Source organism: Nymphaea colorata, chromosome 4 (assembly GCF_008831285.2).
Source record: "Nymphaea colorata isolate Beijing-Zhang1983 chromosome 4, ASM883128v2, whole genome shotgun sequence".
NCBI classification, from domain to species: domain Eukaryota; kingdom Viridiplantae; phylum Streptophyta; class Magnoliopsida; order Nymphaeales; family Nymphaeaceae; genus Nymphaea; species Nymphaea colorata.
The window spans coordinates 8,906,669-8,926,500 of NC_045141.1; the positions used below are offsets into that span (position 1 = coordinate 8,906,669).

At 39.9% G+C, this 19,832-nt stretch overlaps 1 protein-coding gene across 50 annotated transcripts in view; it reads right to left on the bottom strand.

Annotated features, from left to right (window-relative positions):
* Window positions 1-19,832, bottom strand: part of LOC116253575 (magnesium transporter MRS2-B-like) — an 80,401-nt gene that overhangs the window by 56,219 nt on the left and 4,350 nt on the right. For 5 of the 50 annotated variants that reach the window (XM_050077234.1, XM_031628461.2, XM_031628460.2 and 2 more), the window contains 8 exons: window positions 15,136-15,238; window positions 14,903-15,026; window positions 14,581-14,755; window positions 14,438-14,489; window positions 8,342-8,470; window positions 7,932-8,267; window positions 7,791-7,838; window positions 6,584-7,448 (listed from right to left, as the gene is read on the bottom strand). The exons of 40 other annotated variants lie outside the window; for them this stretch is intronic. In XM_050077234.1, the coding sequence (XP_049933191.1) occupies window positions 7,218-7,448; window positions 7,791-7,838; window positions 7,932-8,267; window positions 8,342-8,470; window positions 14,438-14,479 (786 nt within the window). In that variant the 5' untranslated portion in view covers window positions 14,480-14,489; window positions 14,581-14,755; window positions 14,903-15,026; window positions 15,136-15,238 and the 3' untranslated portion in view covers window positions 6,584-7,217. Of the gene's footprint in view, window positions 1-6,583; window positions 7,449-7,790; window positions 7,839-7,931; window positions 8,268-8,341; window positions 8,471-13,805; window positions 13,889-14,437; window positions 14,490-14,580; window positions 14,756-14,902; window positions 15,027-15,135; window positions 15,239-19,832 lie in introns of those variants that run through there. 5 more of the 50 variants (XM_050077236.1, XM_050077235.1, XM_050077233.1 and 2 more) reach the window with 5 other exon arrangements.

Below are 19,832 nucleotides of genomic sequence, written 5' to 3' on the forward strand. Positions count from 1 at the left end.
TTGGTTTTGTATAAATACTAAACTATTCATTATATAATTTAAGCTTTTATGAACAGCATTTTCTAGAGATTGAAACATTTTTCTTCTTTTATTTGGCCTTAGTGTCTGTTCCTTGCTGCGTAAATACTTGGTGGCTGTTAAAGACACATTTTCACTTCTTTTCTTACCTTTTTTTTTCAGAGGTTCATTGTCTTCGTTTTCTTGTTTGTTGACAGGTAGACAACTTAAAAACAAAACTACTATATGAGAAGTTGGACCATTTTGTGGCTGAACTTCAAAAATAAACTAAAGAGCACACTCTTGCTTCAGATGGTCTTGCCAAAGCTGGATGCCTTTGTGATTCCCCTAGACTGGATTCTTCAGAAAACAGAAAAGATCTGGTACTCAAGCCTTGAATTTCAAAAGTTATTTATCAAGACCAAGAAAGTTCGTGTTCAATGTCTTTAAGGAATTTGGCTTATGCTCAAAATGTTGCTGTGGAAGCCAGATTCTAACAATCTGTTTGTTAATTGTTTGACCCTAGTCATGAAACAGTATTTGAGGATGTTGCTTTGCAGCTTGATTGACTTTTTATTGGAAGCTATGTCACATGGATATGGGTACAGGTACGGGTACGCAGACACGGTAATTTTCAAAATTTTAGGATACGCGGACACGGTGAATATTATATTAAAAAAATAAAAATGATAATAAAAAAACATGAAATTAATAATTCACTCTTACAATCTCATAAATCATAAGAAAGAAAACTAAGGCAAAATCCCCAAATCCCCAAATCGGCAAAATCACACATAGCATTGAAGAATAGGATGAAGATCGACGGATTAACCGTCCAATTTTCAAATGAAAACATCCCCAAATCGGCAAGAAAAACCCAAGCAAAAAAAACCCAAATGAAGCATGAAACCCTAGCTGTGAAATATCAAAATGAAAAAAAAAACACTTACCTGTCTGTCACCGGCTGCTGCCAGATGTCGCCGTCGATCACCGGACCTTGTTGCCGTCGCTGCCATTGAAGAACTTTGCTGTCTCGAGGGTAAAGGTGGACGGTGAAAACGTAAAAAAAAAATCGAGGTTAAAACTTAAGTCGGGTTATAAAAGAGGTTCGGATCGAGTCTGACCCAGTCCTGATCCAAAACGTATCCAAGCGTGTCCGCATGTCGGAATCGGCGTGTCGAAGTGTCGACGCCGGCACATGACCAAATCTGCCGTGTCCGTGTCGCATAGATTAGAAGAAATGTGATGGTTATTCTTTCATCGTGTGCACATTGCTTATAAACATGTTATGGAGTGCTTAGGGTCAAGAAGTGTGATTTAGATGTCCAAAAACATTTTTCGTTCATATGTTTTTTACATGTTATGGATCTTAGGTCAAAAGTGTGATTTAGTTAGATGTCAAACCACATTTTCGATTCATATGTTTTTGACATTGTCACAAGTGATTTACTGTCCAAAACACATTTTCGATCATATGTTTTGGACATTCACCACATTTTAAGGTCTGATTTCTGAAAACTCTAGCTTGCAGATGACATAATTTGACAGTGTACAGTGTACACACAACATAATATATATATATATATATATATATATATATATATATATGTATGCATGTATGTTTGTGTTTGTGTTTATATTGCATCTTGTTGATTTTTGAAAGGGCCATGCTGTACTTAGTGCATTTCTATTACAGCCTGTGTAAGGAAGTCGAAACATAGGTTAAAGGAAAATCTATATCCTAGAAATCTCCTTAAATGAGTTCAACACTCAACTCAACAGGGGTTGTTACTACAATGTCTATTACCATATGAATTTCCACCATTAAAGCCCTTTTACATTGTGTAAGCATGTGGGTCGAAGTGTGCACTGGAACATAGCAATCAATGAGTGACATAATTGTGGCATGAAGGTCACTGTGTACCTGACTGTGTTTTGTATTCTTCAACTTTTCTGCAGTTAACAAGTCCATGATCTCTAGTATCAAATGATGGTTGTTAATATTTGCTGACTTGTTGAGTTTTGCCTCTTTAGGATACCTACATGTTGGATCCATGTCAGGAAAGCACTATGGTGACTTTTTCTTGCGCACATCCACCTTGTTTCTTGTTCGTAACTGATAATATAAGCATCCATGCTATATCATTTATTGTCCTTTCTGAACGCAAATATGAGTGCAAAAAACATTCTTGTTCTGGTTCTGCAGTTTGAAGAAATAATTGGTGAAATGGACAGAATAAAGCTGGACTGAGCATCTGTTCTGCAAGAATTTTTCTTCAAGATTTCATACGGCAGCTATGTTCTTCTAAAGCCACTTGTTCTTAGTTCTAGCATTATTTTAGTTAACAAATATTTTTTTCTTCAATTTTTGTAGATGAGAAATCTTCTCCTTAGTTTCTCTCTCTTTTGTGTTCCTTCGAACCAAAATCCCTGCAATGTTGTTTGATTTTGTTGAAAATTCAACATATAATAAGATCTTGGGGGTGTTTGTGATATATTTCTTTCACCTTTTTCTTGTGTTTTGTTTTTCTACTGTATGTTTAAAACTTTAAAGACATGAAGTCATGTATTCAATGAGCAGGCTAGTGGAAAATATTTGCCAAAAAAAAAAAAACTAAAAAAAATATTATTGGTGCTAAAATAGCGCCGAAAGTACAATAAATTAATGGCTCTAGAAAACGCACGCTACTAAATATTAACACTGGCACTAAAGGAGCTCCCACAATCGAAACTGACTCTGGCATCTAGCGCCAATGAAGAAGCCTTTATGGTGCTTTTCGTGCGTCAGATAAAACTTTTAGTGCCACAAACTTTTAACGCCATAAAAAAAGGTAGTGGTGGTCCGGTCAGTGATGCTCTTTGTGGCATTATTTGTGTGCCATTGATAATGTTTAGTAGTGCTAAAATACCACCAGAAATGCTCGTTTGTCTTGTAGTGTAGTATTCATCAATGTGCTCTTGGATCAAAATTTTCTTTGTTTTGATCATTATTTGTTGCATAGCAAAGAGTCCAAAACGCCATCAAATGTTTAAAAGATAGTTTTTTTTTTCAAATAAAATTTTCAAATGGTGATTTTCCACCTCAAGTGGGAGTGGAAAGATGATTGATTAAGTATGTGGCCATCAGAAACATTCATCTCAAAAATGAATGGGTAGATTTGCTTCAAACCAGAGGGCTCTTGCAACTTCAAGGTGTTGGTAGTTCTGTTATATCACACCGTTTTGGTATTTCTGTTATATCACACTGTTTTGCTGTAATGTGCAATGCAATTATGGTGGTGTACGGTTCCTTGTTCCTTGAGAAAGGTTTGCATATTTTGAGAAAAACTCCATGTCATTATCTGATCTTAAATTCTTGATTGGGACCTCAAATTGATTTTTTATCAAAGCAAAAAAAAAAAGTTCATAAGGTGCAACGTCTCAAATTTGTGTCTCATCAAGAAATAATGTGCACCTGTCAATGTGGACTATGCGTAAGGTCCCCAAATGTAGAAATATTACTTGAATCGGTTTGCAAACAAGTTTGTTTTGCACGATGACAAACATCACAACTGTACTCTTTATTTAAACCACAATTCAAACAAAAGTATCAATGAATTAGTCTTAAAGAGACGTAGAGAGAATAACTAAATCATTTGTGCCAAAGTTCATGAGACGTGGTAACAGCAAAACAGTTTTGTAGAGTTGCTGCCACAAGTTGAAGATTGTAGTCACGTTTTCTTTATCCCGACTAATCGTCATCCTCAACACCAGGTCCTGCATAACACAATGTAAAAAAAAAAAAAGTTACATAACAATTTAATGTTTTGGTAAGTTGATCGACTGAAAGGAGGTTTACTTTGAATGGGGGTATACGAATGACATTATCAAGTGTGAATGACTCGAAGGGGAAGTCACCAACTTGGTGAACAAGAATAGATTTCTAATAGGTAGGTTAACAGGCTTATGACACGGTTTTAGGTTTTAGAGAATAGAGCTATCAGCACAATTGTGTCGACCTACTCCAGAGTCAATGATCCAAGAGGCATCTTGAAGTTCAAGGGAGGGGGTGCTACATGGAAAATTGATAGAGGCTGTTTGGTTTCTTGGGAGTGACAGAATTTTATAGTACTCATCCACAGTGAAGGAGGGTGAAACATCCCTGTTACCATTTGGTAATCAACAATATCACTGTTATTTTATTTTTTGGAAGATGTACATAACGATTACATGGTATATCAATTTGTATATGACAAACAACAATTCCTCCATTACATGCAGAAGACCAATAACTTTATTACAACGTAAGATGGTGTCTTTATTGGATCATCAGAAGCTAGGAGAAGCAGTAACTCCTCTTCAAGGGTGGAATATATATCAGAAAATGCGTGCAAAGGTAGTAGGATTAATCAGATTGAATTATAGTGATCCATCCAATGAGGGGAGACAATTTTCTAGAAAGTAATTCCGGAAAAGAACAATAATGGACAAGTCCTTACAACCACAAATAGTCACCCATATTAGGCATTTCATATTCAATCAAGGTGGCAACATCTGCCATCTGCTTTATGTCATCATTGCTGGAGGTTTGCCATTTTTCTGAAAAAAAAAAAGTGGACCAAGGAATTAACTCCACATTTCTAAGCATGAAAAATTGCTAATCCATGATTCCTTAAAAATACATACGTCAATCAAAAGACCACACAGATTAAAATAAATCCAGAGATTAGATTTCCTCTTTGGTTTGTTGAAGTCCTGTTAAGTGTTTTTCAAAATTCCATGCCAAAAAAATTTTGCAAGCAAATAAAGGTTCAATCGTTTCAGCAGTTTTTTGGCATCTTAACTTTCACCTTTATTAGCCTTCATCACCCGAAGCACCAGATGGAAGCCCCTAATCCACCATTCCTATGTACACCACTCATCAGCAAGTTCATTTACTTTCCCTACAAATGAGCAAATGATGGCAAAGCGAACAACACAAATCAAGAATAGGAAATCCATAAGCGCATGTAGCAGGTCTACCAAATTCCTTTTCCCAAGGCAAAATGATCTGAAACCAAACTTCCTACAAGTAGAAACGTGTTAATCTGCAACAAAAACCTTTTTTATGGTTCCATTTTGGCCAAGTGCATCACTTTTGATGGAATTTCAAGTAGAAGCTGTTTGGTGTGTATGTGCATGTGTATGTGTGTGCGCGCAGAAGCTAGGTCTTAGGAACTAAGGCGCCCATGGGAGACTAAAACATCTTATTCTTTAAACCATATTCTTCTGCTTCATTTCCTTTTCTAATGTGAAAAGTGCCATATAAATCGCCGTAATGATGAAATCTTTGGACATATATCACACAATGTGTTTGCTAAAAAACACATCTTTGGGACTGATGGTAATGTCAATCGCTGGTGTAGTTGAGGAAACTCATTTCCAAACTGCTGCAGGTAGAAAAGATGAACCGAGGAAGGCAACAGGTACGTGGAAGGTGATCGATTCTAAAAGAGAAAACAGGTTGACGCTTCATCTTCTAGGCAGGAAATAAATTGGCACCAGACACCACCCGAATGAAGTTTTGCATCTGTTGCTAACCTCTCATCTTCCCAGCGAAATCACTCCTGGAACCTTGACGACTGCATCCGATGGGAGTTCCCCATCCAAATTTCTGCATCGAAGGTGGAACATTGAAGCGTAATCTCCACTCTTTGCCGACAGAAGGTCCCGCCAGCTCCTTTATAAGCCCTCTCCGACGAGAGAACACCTTGTGATATTATTCTTAAAATCATTTCTTTGTCTGTGGAATTGTACAGCGAAAATAAATTATTAACCGTTTACTTGACTTGTGAAAGGTACGAACCATATTAATGGAACAGAGATGCACAATCTCTTGCTGGATAGGAAATTGATCGTGGCGTCGTGTCACCCTCCCAATCTCTTTTAACTAAAGGCAACAATCTAGGGCCTGCTACATGGGACACATTGTGGGAGCACATTTAATTTCCCTGTATGAAATTTAGGAGAGTACCTTGCAATTGGTCTTCAAGATGCAAATGAATGAAGAGATCACTGAATGTATTAGCATATTTTAGGCAGATGATTAACTTCTTCATCATTTCACATAATGTGTTGTTAAAATGTTTGGCCCCCTAAATTGCCTCAAAGGTATAGGGAATCTAATGCAATCGTCCATTAATCTCTGTATTCAAAAGACAAAAATAATAAATCAACTCAAGCATATGTATGCATTGACGTCTTCCTAAGTTGTTGAACTGTGTAACTGTACATATGAATATTATTGAGCAGATTTGCATTGACATGCTTGTGATGCTTATGCATTAATGCAAGGATCACCCTGACTTAGACTGGATTTGGGACGAAGTTAAACTAATGTGTTGATAATTTTTGGTTCACAATCTTTTCGGGACAACTACTATCAGGTGAGTCCTAGCAGCTAGAGTGGAAGATGATAAGACAAGCGTGGACAAATCCATATTCGATTTAGTTTACGAACTTTGTGCTTTGAATTTTTGAACTTGATGCAATAAGTGCCCACGACAGGTTATGAACCTTAGTGTTTTGCCAATCCATGAAAAAGAATAGAAAAACAAAAGAAGAACGGTGCACCAACTCTTTCTCCATTATTTTAATCGCATACTGATTGCTGATTTCCACAGATATATTTGAGTGACAATCTGTCTCCATATAGAGTTCGCTGCTGGACCTCTTTCTCAGATAGTAACGTTCGGATGAGTACCCTCGCCTGCAAAGAGTTTCTTCAAACAAGCCACCCGTATCGTCCCAATGGGTTCCTCTGTCTTCCCGCGCCAACCTGGCAAATGGGCATTATCGCCTCCTTGCTCATTGGGTGTACATGGCAAAAGGCGCAGTGAATTAGAGAAAATATCATCTGGGTCTTCTTAACCCAGACAGATCGTTTTGTATGATAAGGGTCGTACAATACAGAGAATACCGCAGCTACGAGTTCTATTTTCTGATCAAGTTGCTTTCAATAGTCACTAGTTCATTGTTGATCGGCATGTAAAGAGAGAGAGAGTCCCATCCCTGCCCTGTATATGAGGTGCATGCAGCATCAGACCCCTTTTGCCCATTTCATGGTTTCATTCATCGAAACCTCAAATTTTCCCTTCTGTATTATTATCACCATCATTATTACTACATTTGAAGATGCCCGCACAAGGGCAAATTTTTCTTCTTTCTTTTCCTTTTGCGTTTTTTGACAGACAATACCTATATTACAAGGGCATCAATCTTCTGTGCCTAAAGAACCATAAAAATGTGCAGAAAATAAAAATTCCGCATGCACCAGTGATCAATAAAACCCACGTGAATGCCTCTGGTTCATCAAATAGTGATATCGAGAAATTCATGCCAAAGATTCCTGCTACTACCCCAAAGATTGCAACAACAAATGTCGCAGTTGTAAGCAGCAATTCAAACTGAATCAACTGATTCCGCACATTGTCCTGCATGAGACCAGTAACAATATGAAATTATTTTGTGGCAGTAATACCAAAGGTTGACAAAGGCAAATTAGTATGCTAGCAGTGCCAATCAGATGTTGACAACTTGGAATATGGAATTAGTTCTGTCCTCCAATCTAGTAGATAAAGCAACCAGAAGGCACCTCATCGGTTTATTAATTAGCATAGATGTTACCTGGCACATCGGGCTACACTATCCACAGGAATGCAATTTTCAAGAATGATGCATGACTATGTTTCTGCGTGAAGGGTAACTGGTGGACCTTTTCTTGCATTCTATACAGCTCTATGGCATCTCAAAAATAAAGGGAGAATAGTGCTAACCAATTGTATACTGATGAAGTCCTCTGTATCATCTATATATTCCTTGAGCTGTAAAGATTAAAGTCATTCAGGAATTTTAGCAAGAACGATGTGAAGGTCAGCCAACATGAAAAGGAAAGAAATCTTGTTTGGGTTGTGTACCGATGTTAGCTTGTTGAGGGTGCTGTCAATGACAACGAAGTAGGCTTCCAGTAACATTTCCAATTCCTCAATGTTTTCCGTGGCACTTTCTGAACTCTTCATGCTCTCGTGTCTACTTCTAGCTATGCTTAGGCTCTTCTCAAGTCTCCGGGTTTCTGTAGGAGAAGAAACAGGGGAAACAGGAGTAGAAACCGACATTCCAGCTCCTATAGAGCTGTAACCGGCTATAGATTGATCACCATCAATAGCAGATTCCACTCGCAGCTTTTTCTCTGTCAGATACATTTCAGCCATGTCACCATCATCATCCATAAGTTGTTCAATCTCATCCCTGACCTGTAAGAAATGAAACTCACAATGAAATAAAAGTGGATGAGAGTGAACATAAGATAAAGTAACAAAAGAAGTACCTTCTGAACCCTCCAGGTCAAAGCAACAAGTCTGCTCTTCAACCGACGCACTCGTTCCAAATTTAAGGTACTTATTTTAGAGGTCAGTTCATCCAACAAAGGATATGCCTCTATCTCTAGATCTGCAGCCTTTTTGGGGCCAAAAAAAATTCCCTTATTAAAGAGTTAGCTGTGGAAAATGACCAACAATTATAAAGAGAATGTCTGCAGATTCAAACTTGGAGTACAATAATCAAATTAAGGCTTTGGAAAGCTGCCAAATTTCAGTAGAGTGACAAAATCAATCGAAAATGTCCTAGAAAAAGTGAGATGAATATGAGATGATTTCAGAAAGATATTGAGGGTCAGAACCACTCAGTTTCAGGATAGGTTAGACTGATCTTGTAACAAACAAATAATCGAACATAGGCTCCTCTTGTTTAGCTAAATTTGTTTGTCCAAGCTACAAGAGGAGGGACCCAACATCTCCATACACAATACATGCATGGAACCAAAAGTATCTTTTCTGCCATGTAAGTAGGTTTTATGATGGAACCATTTTTTATGGAACAAGATGCATAAATCCTTATTATGTCATTTATCAGATTTGCTATGGATAAACTCAACATGAATATGTGTTCTACCTAACAATAAATTTCTGTTGACCGTGATGAGAAAACCAATTCAGTTTGTTCAAGATGGAGACAAAAACAAAAATTTTGAACTATGATGAGCAAATGAGACTGAGTTGTTTGAGAGGAATAGGCTTCAGAACTGCTACAGAATAGGAGAACTTTGAGAATAAAGAGGAGTCAAAGCCATATACAATGGTCTCAGCAGACTTTTCCCGAAACTTGGAAGAGGTCAATGACAGCATCTCCTGAAGCTGAAGATATGCTAGAACTACAAGCTATCAGAACATCCCTTTGAAAGATATGTAAGAGCTACAAGACTGACCATGACTCCCGACTACGCTTTTATTGATGACTTTGGTCAAATATGTCCAGACAGGTGATCAGGTAGAGATTGACTTAAGATATGCAGACAAAATAGCTTGGTTGGATAACTGGATCTACGTGGGTTAATGCCTAAGGATGGTATCATCACATCCAATGGCCTGAATTGTAATCAGCACTAAGCAGAACTGCCATTATAATACAGTTTTGACATCGAAGTTACTCTACTGCTGGTTTATGTTGATGATATGATTGTTACAGGTGATGATGAAAAAGAGACAACATTAAAGGGTTTACTATCGGCTGAATTTGATCTCAAGGATCTTGGCAAGCTGAAGTATTTCCTTGGTATTAAAATTGCCAGATCAGGTACAACTCTTGTGCTTAATCAAAGGAAGTATACCTTGGATTTACTGAAGGAGACAGGAAAACTGGGATGCAGACCAGCTTCTACTCCTCTAGATGCTGGGTACAAACTCGGTAGCAAGGATGGAGAACTTTTGTGTGAAGAAGCTAAAGGGAGATATCAACGGCTAGTTGGTAAATTGATATACCTCACTCTGACTAGACCAGATATCACCTTTGCTGTAAATGTGATGAGCCAGTTTATGCATGCACCTACAAATGCGCACTTGAAGGTTGTAGATAGAATCCTGTGTTACTTGAAGAAGAATCCTGGCAAGAACTTCTATATGTGAAACAAAGGTCTATAGAAATTGAAGGGTATTCTGATGCAGACTGTGACGCTCGTTCTTTTCTTTTAGACAGGTTGGGTTGGAGCGGGTCCAGACCCGGACCCGAGCCCCACTCGTGTAAGGGAGCCCCATCGCGAGAGGGAGTTTTCCTCCCTCGACTTCTTCAGCGTCTTCTTCTTCGACTGTTCCCTCTGCTACGACCGCAGCAAGGAAGAAGTGGCGGTCGGTGTGGTGGTGGCAGTGGCTGGACCGACGACGGCAGCGGCGGCGGTGGCGACGGAGGCAGCGTGGGTAAGTTTCCTCTCTCACCCTCTCTGTCTGCTTCTTCTCCTCCCTCCCACGCAGCCTCTCCCTACTTCGTCAGCACCCCCCCTGCCGCATGATTTCTCCCTCTCCCTCTCTGCTAGAGCTCCCTCCTCGTCCCGTCCGTCTCCTCTTCACCATCTCTCCCTTTGCCCCGCTCGATTTCCCTCCCCTTTGCCGTCTTTCCCATTTCTGTCTGAACCCTCTCTCTGTCCGTCTCTCTCTGTCAGTGCCTCTCCCTGCCCACACGCTCCCTACTTGAGCTCTCTCTCCCCATTTCTTGATTGTTTTTTCCCATTTTCCCCAACCGAGCACTCTTTCTCATGGATCTCGTCATTGTTTATTAGGATTCCAGTTTGGGGAACACGTTCTTCCCCTCGTATCAGCGTTTAGGTGGTCTTGGTATGGTGGTTTGGCACAATTTCTGCCATTTGGGGACCGATTGTACGCTTGAGGTGGCTGTCGGAGGCGTCACAGCAGTTTAGACATTTAGATTGGGGTGAGCAAGGCCTATTTGAGCTTCAATTATTGAATATTATCTATGAGAACATGTATAACTATTGTTTGAGCATGTTAGAGTTTAGAATTGATGATTTGGGACGCATGTTAATGATTTTGTTTTTGGGGAAGTTTAGGATTATGATGGAGAAGTGTTGATTTATGCCTATAATGATCATTTAAGCATGATGAGTTGATTTTCGAAGCATTAGGGAAGCATGGTAGAGATTGTGTTGTTGTGGGGAAGATTCAAAACCATCTTTGGGAGCACGTGGCACACGTTTTTGTGAATGGGTCACCTTGGAGTTAAATACGGAAAGCATACATATGTTGGGTGTGACTATGGGGTTGATGCCTAGACTACAGAAAGCAAATGAGAAATGTGTTGTGCGGACTGGGCGAAGCATTGAGTTTTGACATCTGTTGGCACGGCAAGAAGTTGAAAAGTGACCTATTAGAGAGTTTGTAGGTCGACACTACCCGTCGACACCCTCTTGAGGCGATGACACGTGCCTCAATGATGTTGTTTTGTATTTGTTTGAATTGTTTGGGTATCTAGTAGGAATCTTATATTTTGTTTATGTCTGCAGGAACACCGGGCACGTCCCGTCGACCTTGAGCTACCGGATTCGAAGCTTGAGGCATTTTGAAGAGTTTGTGAGCGCGCCACAGGTATGGCAGCATTCCAGGCAAATCCCTGCCTGGGGCAAATGTATGAATGTGTGTTCCTAGGGTCATGGGATCCTAGGATTGTGATGCAATTGATTGACTGTTTAGTGAATGAATGTGTGTATGCATGTAAATATTTTGATGCATGATATGAATTGTTTTGAAAAGACTATGAGAAGTTTGTTTTGAAAATGTTACGTATTTGCATATGCATGTTAGAATTGATAACTGTTTAGGACAGATGAGGCGGGGTATCGAGTCGAGTGTCTCCTCGACCCCAATTGTGCATTAGAAAGCATCCTAGAATGATAATTGCATAGGACAGCTACGAGCCAATCACAGATTGAGACTACTCTTTGTGGTTTGGCTAAGTTTTTGAAGAAGTGATTGATATAATGAATGATGTGAATGTTTTGTTCTGTTGCTTACACATTGCTGCGGGCAATGATGCAAATAATGGAATTGGAGGGTAGTTGTACCCGTATTGTATGACGGCTAGCTATGACTGTTATTATTATGTGTAGACCTTGTGTGGAGGCAATTGGAGGTGTAAGTGCATTCGTGAAGTGCACCAACCTCATGAGCTAGGTGAATGTGTTAATCTAATGATAAGAATGAATGAATAAGAGATGAGAGGCCAGTGGGATGTGGCTATGTGTTTGGGAGACGTCCCGCTTTTGCCACTGGTCTCGCCTGTTCGGAGCGCAGGCGGTGCAAGGCCCCAAGGTACTGTTGTGTGTTGTGCTTGGAGCGTTGGGCTCCCGCCTTCCCAACCTGGGTGTCCTAGGGAAGGCTGAGTATCTCTCCTTGGACTTCACACATTCATGGATGAGTGCTCTACTGCTACAACAAATGAAATGGATCCATACTGTTATGGGCCACCATGGGGGTTGTCTCTCGGTTGTAGGCCGCCCATGGTGTGCACGTGCCTGTGTTGCACCCACAGGAACTGTTAATTCACTAAAGTCAATGAAAATGTAATGTATATGATTGTACGTGACTGATGTGCATGTGATTGATGTGAAAGCATGTGATTGAAACTGTGTACTGTGGCCATTGAGTGGCTTGTACGTGTCGTGCTCTGACACGACATGATGAAGAATGATTTTGATAATTGTTTTCTGATTTGAGCCCTATCTAAGAAGGTTTGGTATTTTCCTGGCTTGTTGCCATACTGCGAAGGCTAAACCTTCAGTTGTTTCTTTTTCAGGTTTTGGCAGATCCGGGGCAGCAGGTTGAGCAGATGGCTTCACTCACGTCCTACTGGGGAGGTTTTGGGATGTGTCTTTTGTATTGCCGGCGCGTCTTATTTTGGTTTTATTGATGTCTTGTTTTTGTTAGGCATCAATTATATAGTCTGTGGCATTTTTGTTATACATAGATGTGATTTTGTAAGAATTGAAATAATTATATAAATGAAAGTTCGCCACATTGCTTTGAATTGCTTGGCTCATCTCTTTTGAACTGTTGTGTAGTAGCACCTCGATGTTTGATGTTTAGAAAAAAAAAATGTTTGAGTGCCAAAAGATCGGGGTGTGACACAGACTGGGCAGGCTGTGTTGACATCAGAAGATCTACTTCAGGGTACTGCGTTTACTTGGGGGAAAATCTAGTTGTTTGGAGAAGCAAGAGATAAGATGTTTGTTCCCGCTCAAGTGCAGAGACTGAATATAGGGCAGTTGCTACTAGAGTATCAGAGTTGTTGTGGCTAAAGATCTTGCTGACTGATATTGGGATAGAGATTGAAGGACCTATGAGGATGTATTATGACAACAAGTCTGCAATTAACTTGGCTAACAATCCAGTGCTTCATGATCGAACAAAGCATGTTGAGATTGACCGTCACTTCATCAGAGAAAGAATTGATGCCAGGGAGTTAACATTACCATACATGAAGTCTGAAGACCAAACTGCTAATATTCTAACTAAAGCTTTACATGTAACTCCATTTGAGAGAAATGTATCCAAGTTGAGCATGTTTGATATGTATGCCCAACTTGAGGGGGAGTGTTGACGGATCTTGATGTACGGGTCTGGGTCTAGACCCGATCCATTAGGTCTTAGTTTGGGCATACTTATACCATTGTAAACCCTAATCTTGTGTGTTAATGAAGTTTCTAAGAGAGAGAGAGAGTCTGGCGGCTAGTGGGCACCAGACCTCCTTACCCGTGGCTTTTTTCCCGCTAGTTGAGGGTTTTTCCACGTTACATCTGTGTTCGATCTTTGGTTCTTGTGCGTCTATTATTTCTACAGTTTCCATTGTTGTTAGGCACGTGAGCTTATGGAGGCCACAAGAACATTTTACCTTCCTAGTTTAATCCCTCGAAAGTATTTTATGACCAGACAAAGGCAGCAAAAACTCACGTTTTGAAACAAGATCATGCCACGAATACTCTAGCCCATTAAGATTTATAAATAACTTTTGTAGGATTGACCAATGGCCTTATCTGCATATGTTGGAAAGGAAACAGTCAGAAAGAAACAGAAGAATCATCATCGACCAGTTAGCAATTGGTATATGTTTTTACTTTCTTGGAGGAAATAGGCAAATGAGAATTTTGCTCCAAATACACAAAGCCAGAAAATCATATATCAGCATTTTATCAATATGAAAAAACATGAGCACCCTGTTCATGGGACTGTGTGCCAGTTCACACAATAAAGACTCAGACTTGACAACAGCCAAAAGGATTCATCCAGTCCAATGTGCCTAACAACCAAAAGAGTACAAGGAAAATGTACATTCCAATTGCACACAAATGGGCTTCAAAAGAATGAAATGCCATCACTACCATAGTTTAGTTTTGACAATCTATGACCACATGAAAACCACCCAGTCCTATGTGACATAGCCATTGTGAAGCACAACACTATCCCTAGTCATGGGCACACCCAAACACCTAAAAAAACCCTTCATATACACAAAATCAAACTAAAAAAATATTCCATGTCTGAGAACAAGACAAAGATATTTCCACAGCAAAATACAGACTTACTGACAAAGTCAGTTGTTCGCTCATACATTCCTCGTCCAACATAATGTCTTTCCTTAAATCAAAAAAGAACAGTTTTTAGGAACAACAATAAATGAATAAGATCCATAGAAAATGCAATGGGAAGAACAATGGAGAAACCAAACCTGATGCATCCACTTGATAAATCTCATAACAGGCTATTGATCACATCGGTTTGTCAGCCTATGACAAGCTGGAATGCGCATGAGTAGGCTAAAGGCCAGCTGGACACTTGCATATGCAATTAGAACAAAGACGTAGGTCTTGTAGAAAACAAACTTTGGATTTTGAAGTCCCTTCCTGCATGGTTATCACTATCATAGTTTAGATTTGACAATCTATAACTACATGATTCAACATAGGACAAATAAACATAAAACAGTAGGTGCAGCAACATCAAAGTGAAGTCTTTCGGATCAAAAAAGAAACAACAACACAAAAACTCACACATGAAGATATGATACAAATGCTGAAGCAACACCAAACCAAAGAAAACGGAGAACAATTCTCATCACAGCTAAACGACGAGTTGTTGAATATGCCCCATACATCATGACAATGTCCAGCACACCTACATGATTAAAGGAAACAAATGATGTAAAATCATGGCCTACTCCTTGCCTCCTAAATGACATCAAGAAACAACGCAATAGAATTCCAAGCAGTATTGGTAAGCTTACCCTCAAAAAACTTTATTATTACAAAAGTGGGACCTAAACTTAGTAGCTCATTTAAGGTCTTTGAATTGAACTTCCCTTTGTTGAAAGCAAAGATAGTCAACCCCTGCACGCAGAATATGAAATTGACCTTAAGCATCAAAATAGATAACAAGCTCGTAGTAATTTAAATCATGAATGAGGATCGCAAAAGAAATAAACTCTACATTTATATGTTATATTGTATATAAAATACAATAAACATATAACATTAAATATACATTAGAAGTTATTACGTATAACATACTTTATGCACGTATTATAATGCACAATGTATATAATTATAGTAATGTCTATTAATGATATATTACTAGTGTTGAAATAAGAATGTTTATGTTTCTAGGTGGTTCTTTGTAATATTAAAGAGTTATAAGATCTCTTTAATATTTCCTTTATGTTAGATTGATGTAATATGTAAATCTTCTTTCTACCCTAATCTCTTTATAATAGAGATTAGGGTTAGTAAATGAGATGAGTTCTTTTCTTCTCAACTCTCACGTCTTCAGCCCTCTCTCTCTCTCTCTCCACGTTTCAAGGCTGCAACATGGTATCAGAGCGGGACGTGACTGGCGACGCGACTTGAACAGCCGGCGATAGGCTGCAGACGTCCGTGAATCTGGCGACGTGACGTGAACAGCCGGCGACCCTCCTTCTCCTTCTCAGGCTATCTCTTCCACCGTCTTGTTCTCCTTCCTCTTCTTCCGTCTCTTCCTTCTTCTCTTCTCATCTGTTCTAGTTGACTGATTTCCAGCAACGGAACTAGGTGGAGGAGTCTATTCACGCTAGGAGGTATGCGTGAATAGACTCCAGTCGTGGAGACTCTTATGGTTTGATGTGGTCTATGATCAAGGCAACGAAGTGGAGTACTGCTCTTTATGATTTTTTGTGGCAGTTTACGTTGAATACATTTATCTGCAGTCGTTATCCATGATGTGTGAAAATTAATGTGTGGTACAACTGCGTTAGATACATAAATAGACAAGTTGTTGGTTGGAGCAGATTATTGTGGGCTTGTTGTTAGCAATTTTTTTTAGATTGCTGTTCTTTTTGGCCGTGGGTTGCTGTCAACAGTTGGACAGCGGTTTGCTTGCTCTTGTGCATCTAACGTGGCTGTGTGGGAAATTTGGTCATGCTGATCAGTCTCTTGTTCAATATATATATATATATATATATATATATATATATATATATTCTCTTGCCTGTGGTGGTTGATCTCTTGTGGATAGATTTGCAATGGCTAAAATCTCATGACTGATTTTTCTCATGAAGTTAAAAGTGGAGGAAATCCATTCTCTTATGGTTCTACGGTAAAGTTAGATGGATCTAACTATGAGATTTGGTCTCGTGTGTTTATGATGCCAGTGATTGGACATAAGAAGGAGCATGTTATAGAAGAAAATGAGCCTGTCGAAAAGAGTGGAAAATATGGTTCATGGAAGGGAGATAATAATATTGTCATGTCGTGGATTATGAATGGTGTGCAACCACAAATCACATCAACTATTGCATACTATACCTCGGCCAAACAAATGTGGGATTTCTTGGAACAAACTTACTCAAATGACAAGAATGTTAGCAAGATATTGCAGGTGGAGGAGGAATTACTTAATTTGCAACAAGGGTGATCAAAGTCTTGCTCAGTACTTCGCTTCCCTCAAGTCCATCTATGAACGACTTAAAGCATTACGTCCCCCATGTCCAATATGTCATAAAACTCATGGTGAATAGTTTATGGTTGCGAAGTTTTTAAAGGGTCTCTCCCCTGACTATGCTGTAGCAAAGGCTTAGATGTTGACTGGAGCAGAAATCCCTGACCTAACCGAAGCCTACAACAGACTCAGTCGTCTTGCTGTGACCCTTTCTCAGCCCTCTAGTGACTTACATGCTTCTGCCTTGGTAGCCTCAGGAGGTCGTGGACGCGGTACATTCAGGGGGAGAGGCATTGGTCGTGGGTGAGGAGGAGGTAGGAGGAGATTTCAATGCACCTATTGTGGTAAAATAGGACATTTAGAAGACAGATGTTGGGATAAACATGGTCGTCCTTCCGTTGCATCCCTAGGAAGAAATGTTGCATCTAAGCAGGGCAAGAATTCTTTACCGTCTCCTATTGGGTCTGTTTAGGCAGCTTCATCAGTTGTAGATGGGTCGTTATCTCCTTCTCACCCTGAGACAGTGACAGTGAGTACCAACAAGTCTGAGTATGAGGACTTCCTAGCACTCAAATCTTCCCAGCCGTCGGCCTCTACAGTCATGATAGACAGTGCTATGTCTGTTGATAGTGTCCCACATGATACAGGTACTACTTGGATTATTGATTCCGGAGCATCGAGACACTTTTGTAGTAAACCTTCTATGTTCATTGTGCTACACATGTTGCCTCAGGCACGTCATGTGAAACTTGCAGATGGTAGATAGACACTTATTTTGGGTTATGGTGATATCAAGATTTCTCAGTCTATGACTATTCCAGATGTGTTATATGCTCCTAAGTTCTCAACAAATTTGTTATCAATTGGACAATTGATTAATGACTTACACTATCGTGTTACATTTGACTATAGTTTATGTTCATTTCAAGACTTGCAAACTGGGAAGACGATTGGTGGAGGCTATGAGAAAGGAGGCATCTACTTCCTGTCGGATCCAGTGGGTATTGCAGCATCATCGATCACCTCACCGTCCTCCTCTTTCCAGTGGCATCTCAGACTTGGTCATCCATCTGTCTCCAAGCTCCGTCACCTTCTTCCTCAGCTTTCAATACCAGAATCGTTCCAGTGTGAAGCCTGTCAACTTGGCAAACACACCTGTAGCAGTTATTCATCGAGTCTTTGTCCATCCAGTTGTGGACTATTTGATCTTCTTCATGTTGATGTGTGGGGTCCTAGCAGAGTTGCTAGTAGGTCAAGATTTCAGTATTTTCTTGTCATTGTTGATGATTATTCTCGAGTCACTTGGGTCTCCCTTTTGAAGGAAAGGTCTGAAGTAGTATGTATTCTCAAAAATCTTATTATTGAAATAAAGACCCAGTTTGGTATTCTTGTGAAAAACATTCGCACCGATAACGCCCTTGAGTTCAAAGCCTCAACCTTAATGAAGTTTTACTCCGATAATGACATTTTTCCTTAGTTTACTTCTCCCCATACCTCCCAACAAAATGGAGTAGCTGAACGTAAACATCGCCAACTCTTAAATGTGGCTCGTTCCCTAATGTTTCATATCAAGTTACCTGCATCTTTTTGAGGAGATGCCATCCTCACGGCCTGTTACTTAACCAACCGTTTACCCTTATCCTCCATTGACAACAAGGTTCCCATTAAACTTGTGCATCCACAACGACCCTTATTTCCAGTGGCTTCCAAAGTATTTGGTTGCACATGCTTCGTTCACATACTTGGACCCACACGTGATAAATTGGGAGCCCAAGCCATTAAGTGTATCTTTATAGGCTACTACAAAAACCATAAGGGCTACAAATGCTTTGATCCCTTAACTCAAAAGGAGTATATCAGTGCAGATGTCACATTCTTTGAGTCTCATCCTTATTATAGCTCCTCTTCCATCCTTCTTGAGATGCCACCCTCACCAGACCCACTACCAATTCCTCATATTCCTTTGGAGTCGTTCCCGTTTGAATCTCCTTCTACTATAGTGTCCAAGTTTCGTGATCCTCCGCTGGTCTACACACGTCGACGGGACCCTTCTCATAATCCTTCGCCAACCGTTTCTCAGCAGGTAAGTACATCTGAAGTGCATAGCCCTAGTCATTCTGATCCCTGTCAAGACTTACCTATTGCTCTTCGCAAAGGCAGGCGACAATGTACTTTACATCTTATATCTCATTTTATGTCTACTGATGGTGTTGGTAAAAATATGCAACAGTTCATTCTGGCTGCCTACATGTCACCAGCAGGCTTTATTAGACACCCAATGGAGACGGGCTATGCAAGATGAGATAGATGCCTTAGTGCAGAGAGGCACTTGGGAACTTGTTGCTTCTCCTCCTCGTTGTGATATTGTTGGCTCAAAGTGGGTATTCACAGTGAAATATAATTCTGATGGTCCTATGGAACGATACAAAGCTCGGTTGGTTGCTAAGGGCTACACGCAGACCTACGGTGTGGATTTCTTTGAGACCTTCTCTCCAGTTGCTCGGTTGGGAACCATTCGTCTTATCATTTCTGTGGCTGTCCACCATGACTGGCACATGTATGAACTGGATGTCAAAAACGCCTTTTTGTACGGTGATCTCGATGAGACTGTCTATATGCAACAACCACCAGGATTTGAACGACAGGGGGAGTGTGGCAAAGTGTGCAAGCTGAAGAAAGCTATTTATGGACTCAAGCAGAGTCCTCGTGCATGGTTTCACAAGTTTTTCGAGGTAGTCTCAAAGTGTGGCTTTGTGAGATCTCCTCTTGATCATTTTTTGTTTATCAAGAAGACTTCCAGAGGTATAACCGTTCTCGTGGTTTATGTTGATGATATTATCCTAACAGGTGACTCTGATCAAGAAATTTCTAATGCAAAACTGTTTCTTCAAAAACACTTTGTGACGAAAGATCTTGGTCCACTTTGATACTTCTTGGGAATAGAAGTTGCTCGAAATAAGGAAGGTGTTGTTCTCTCTCAACGAAAGTATGTTGTTGATTTATTGCAGGACA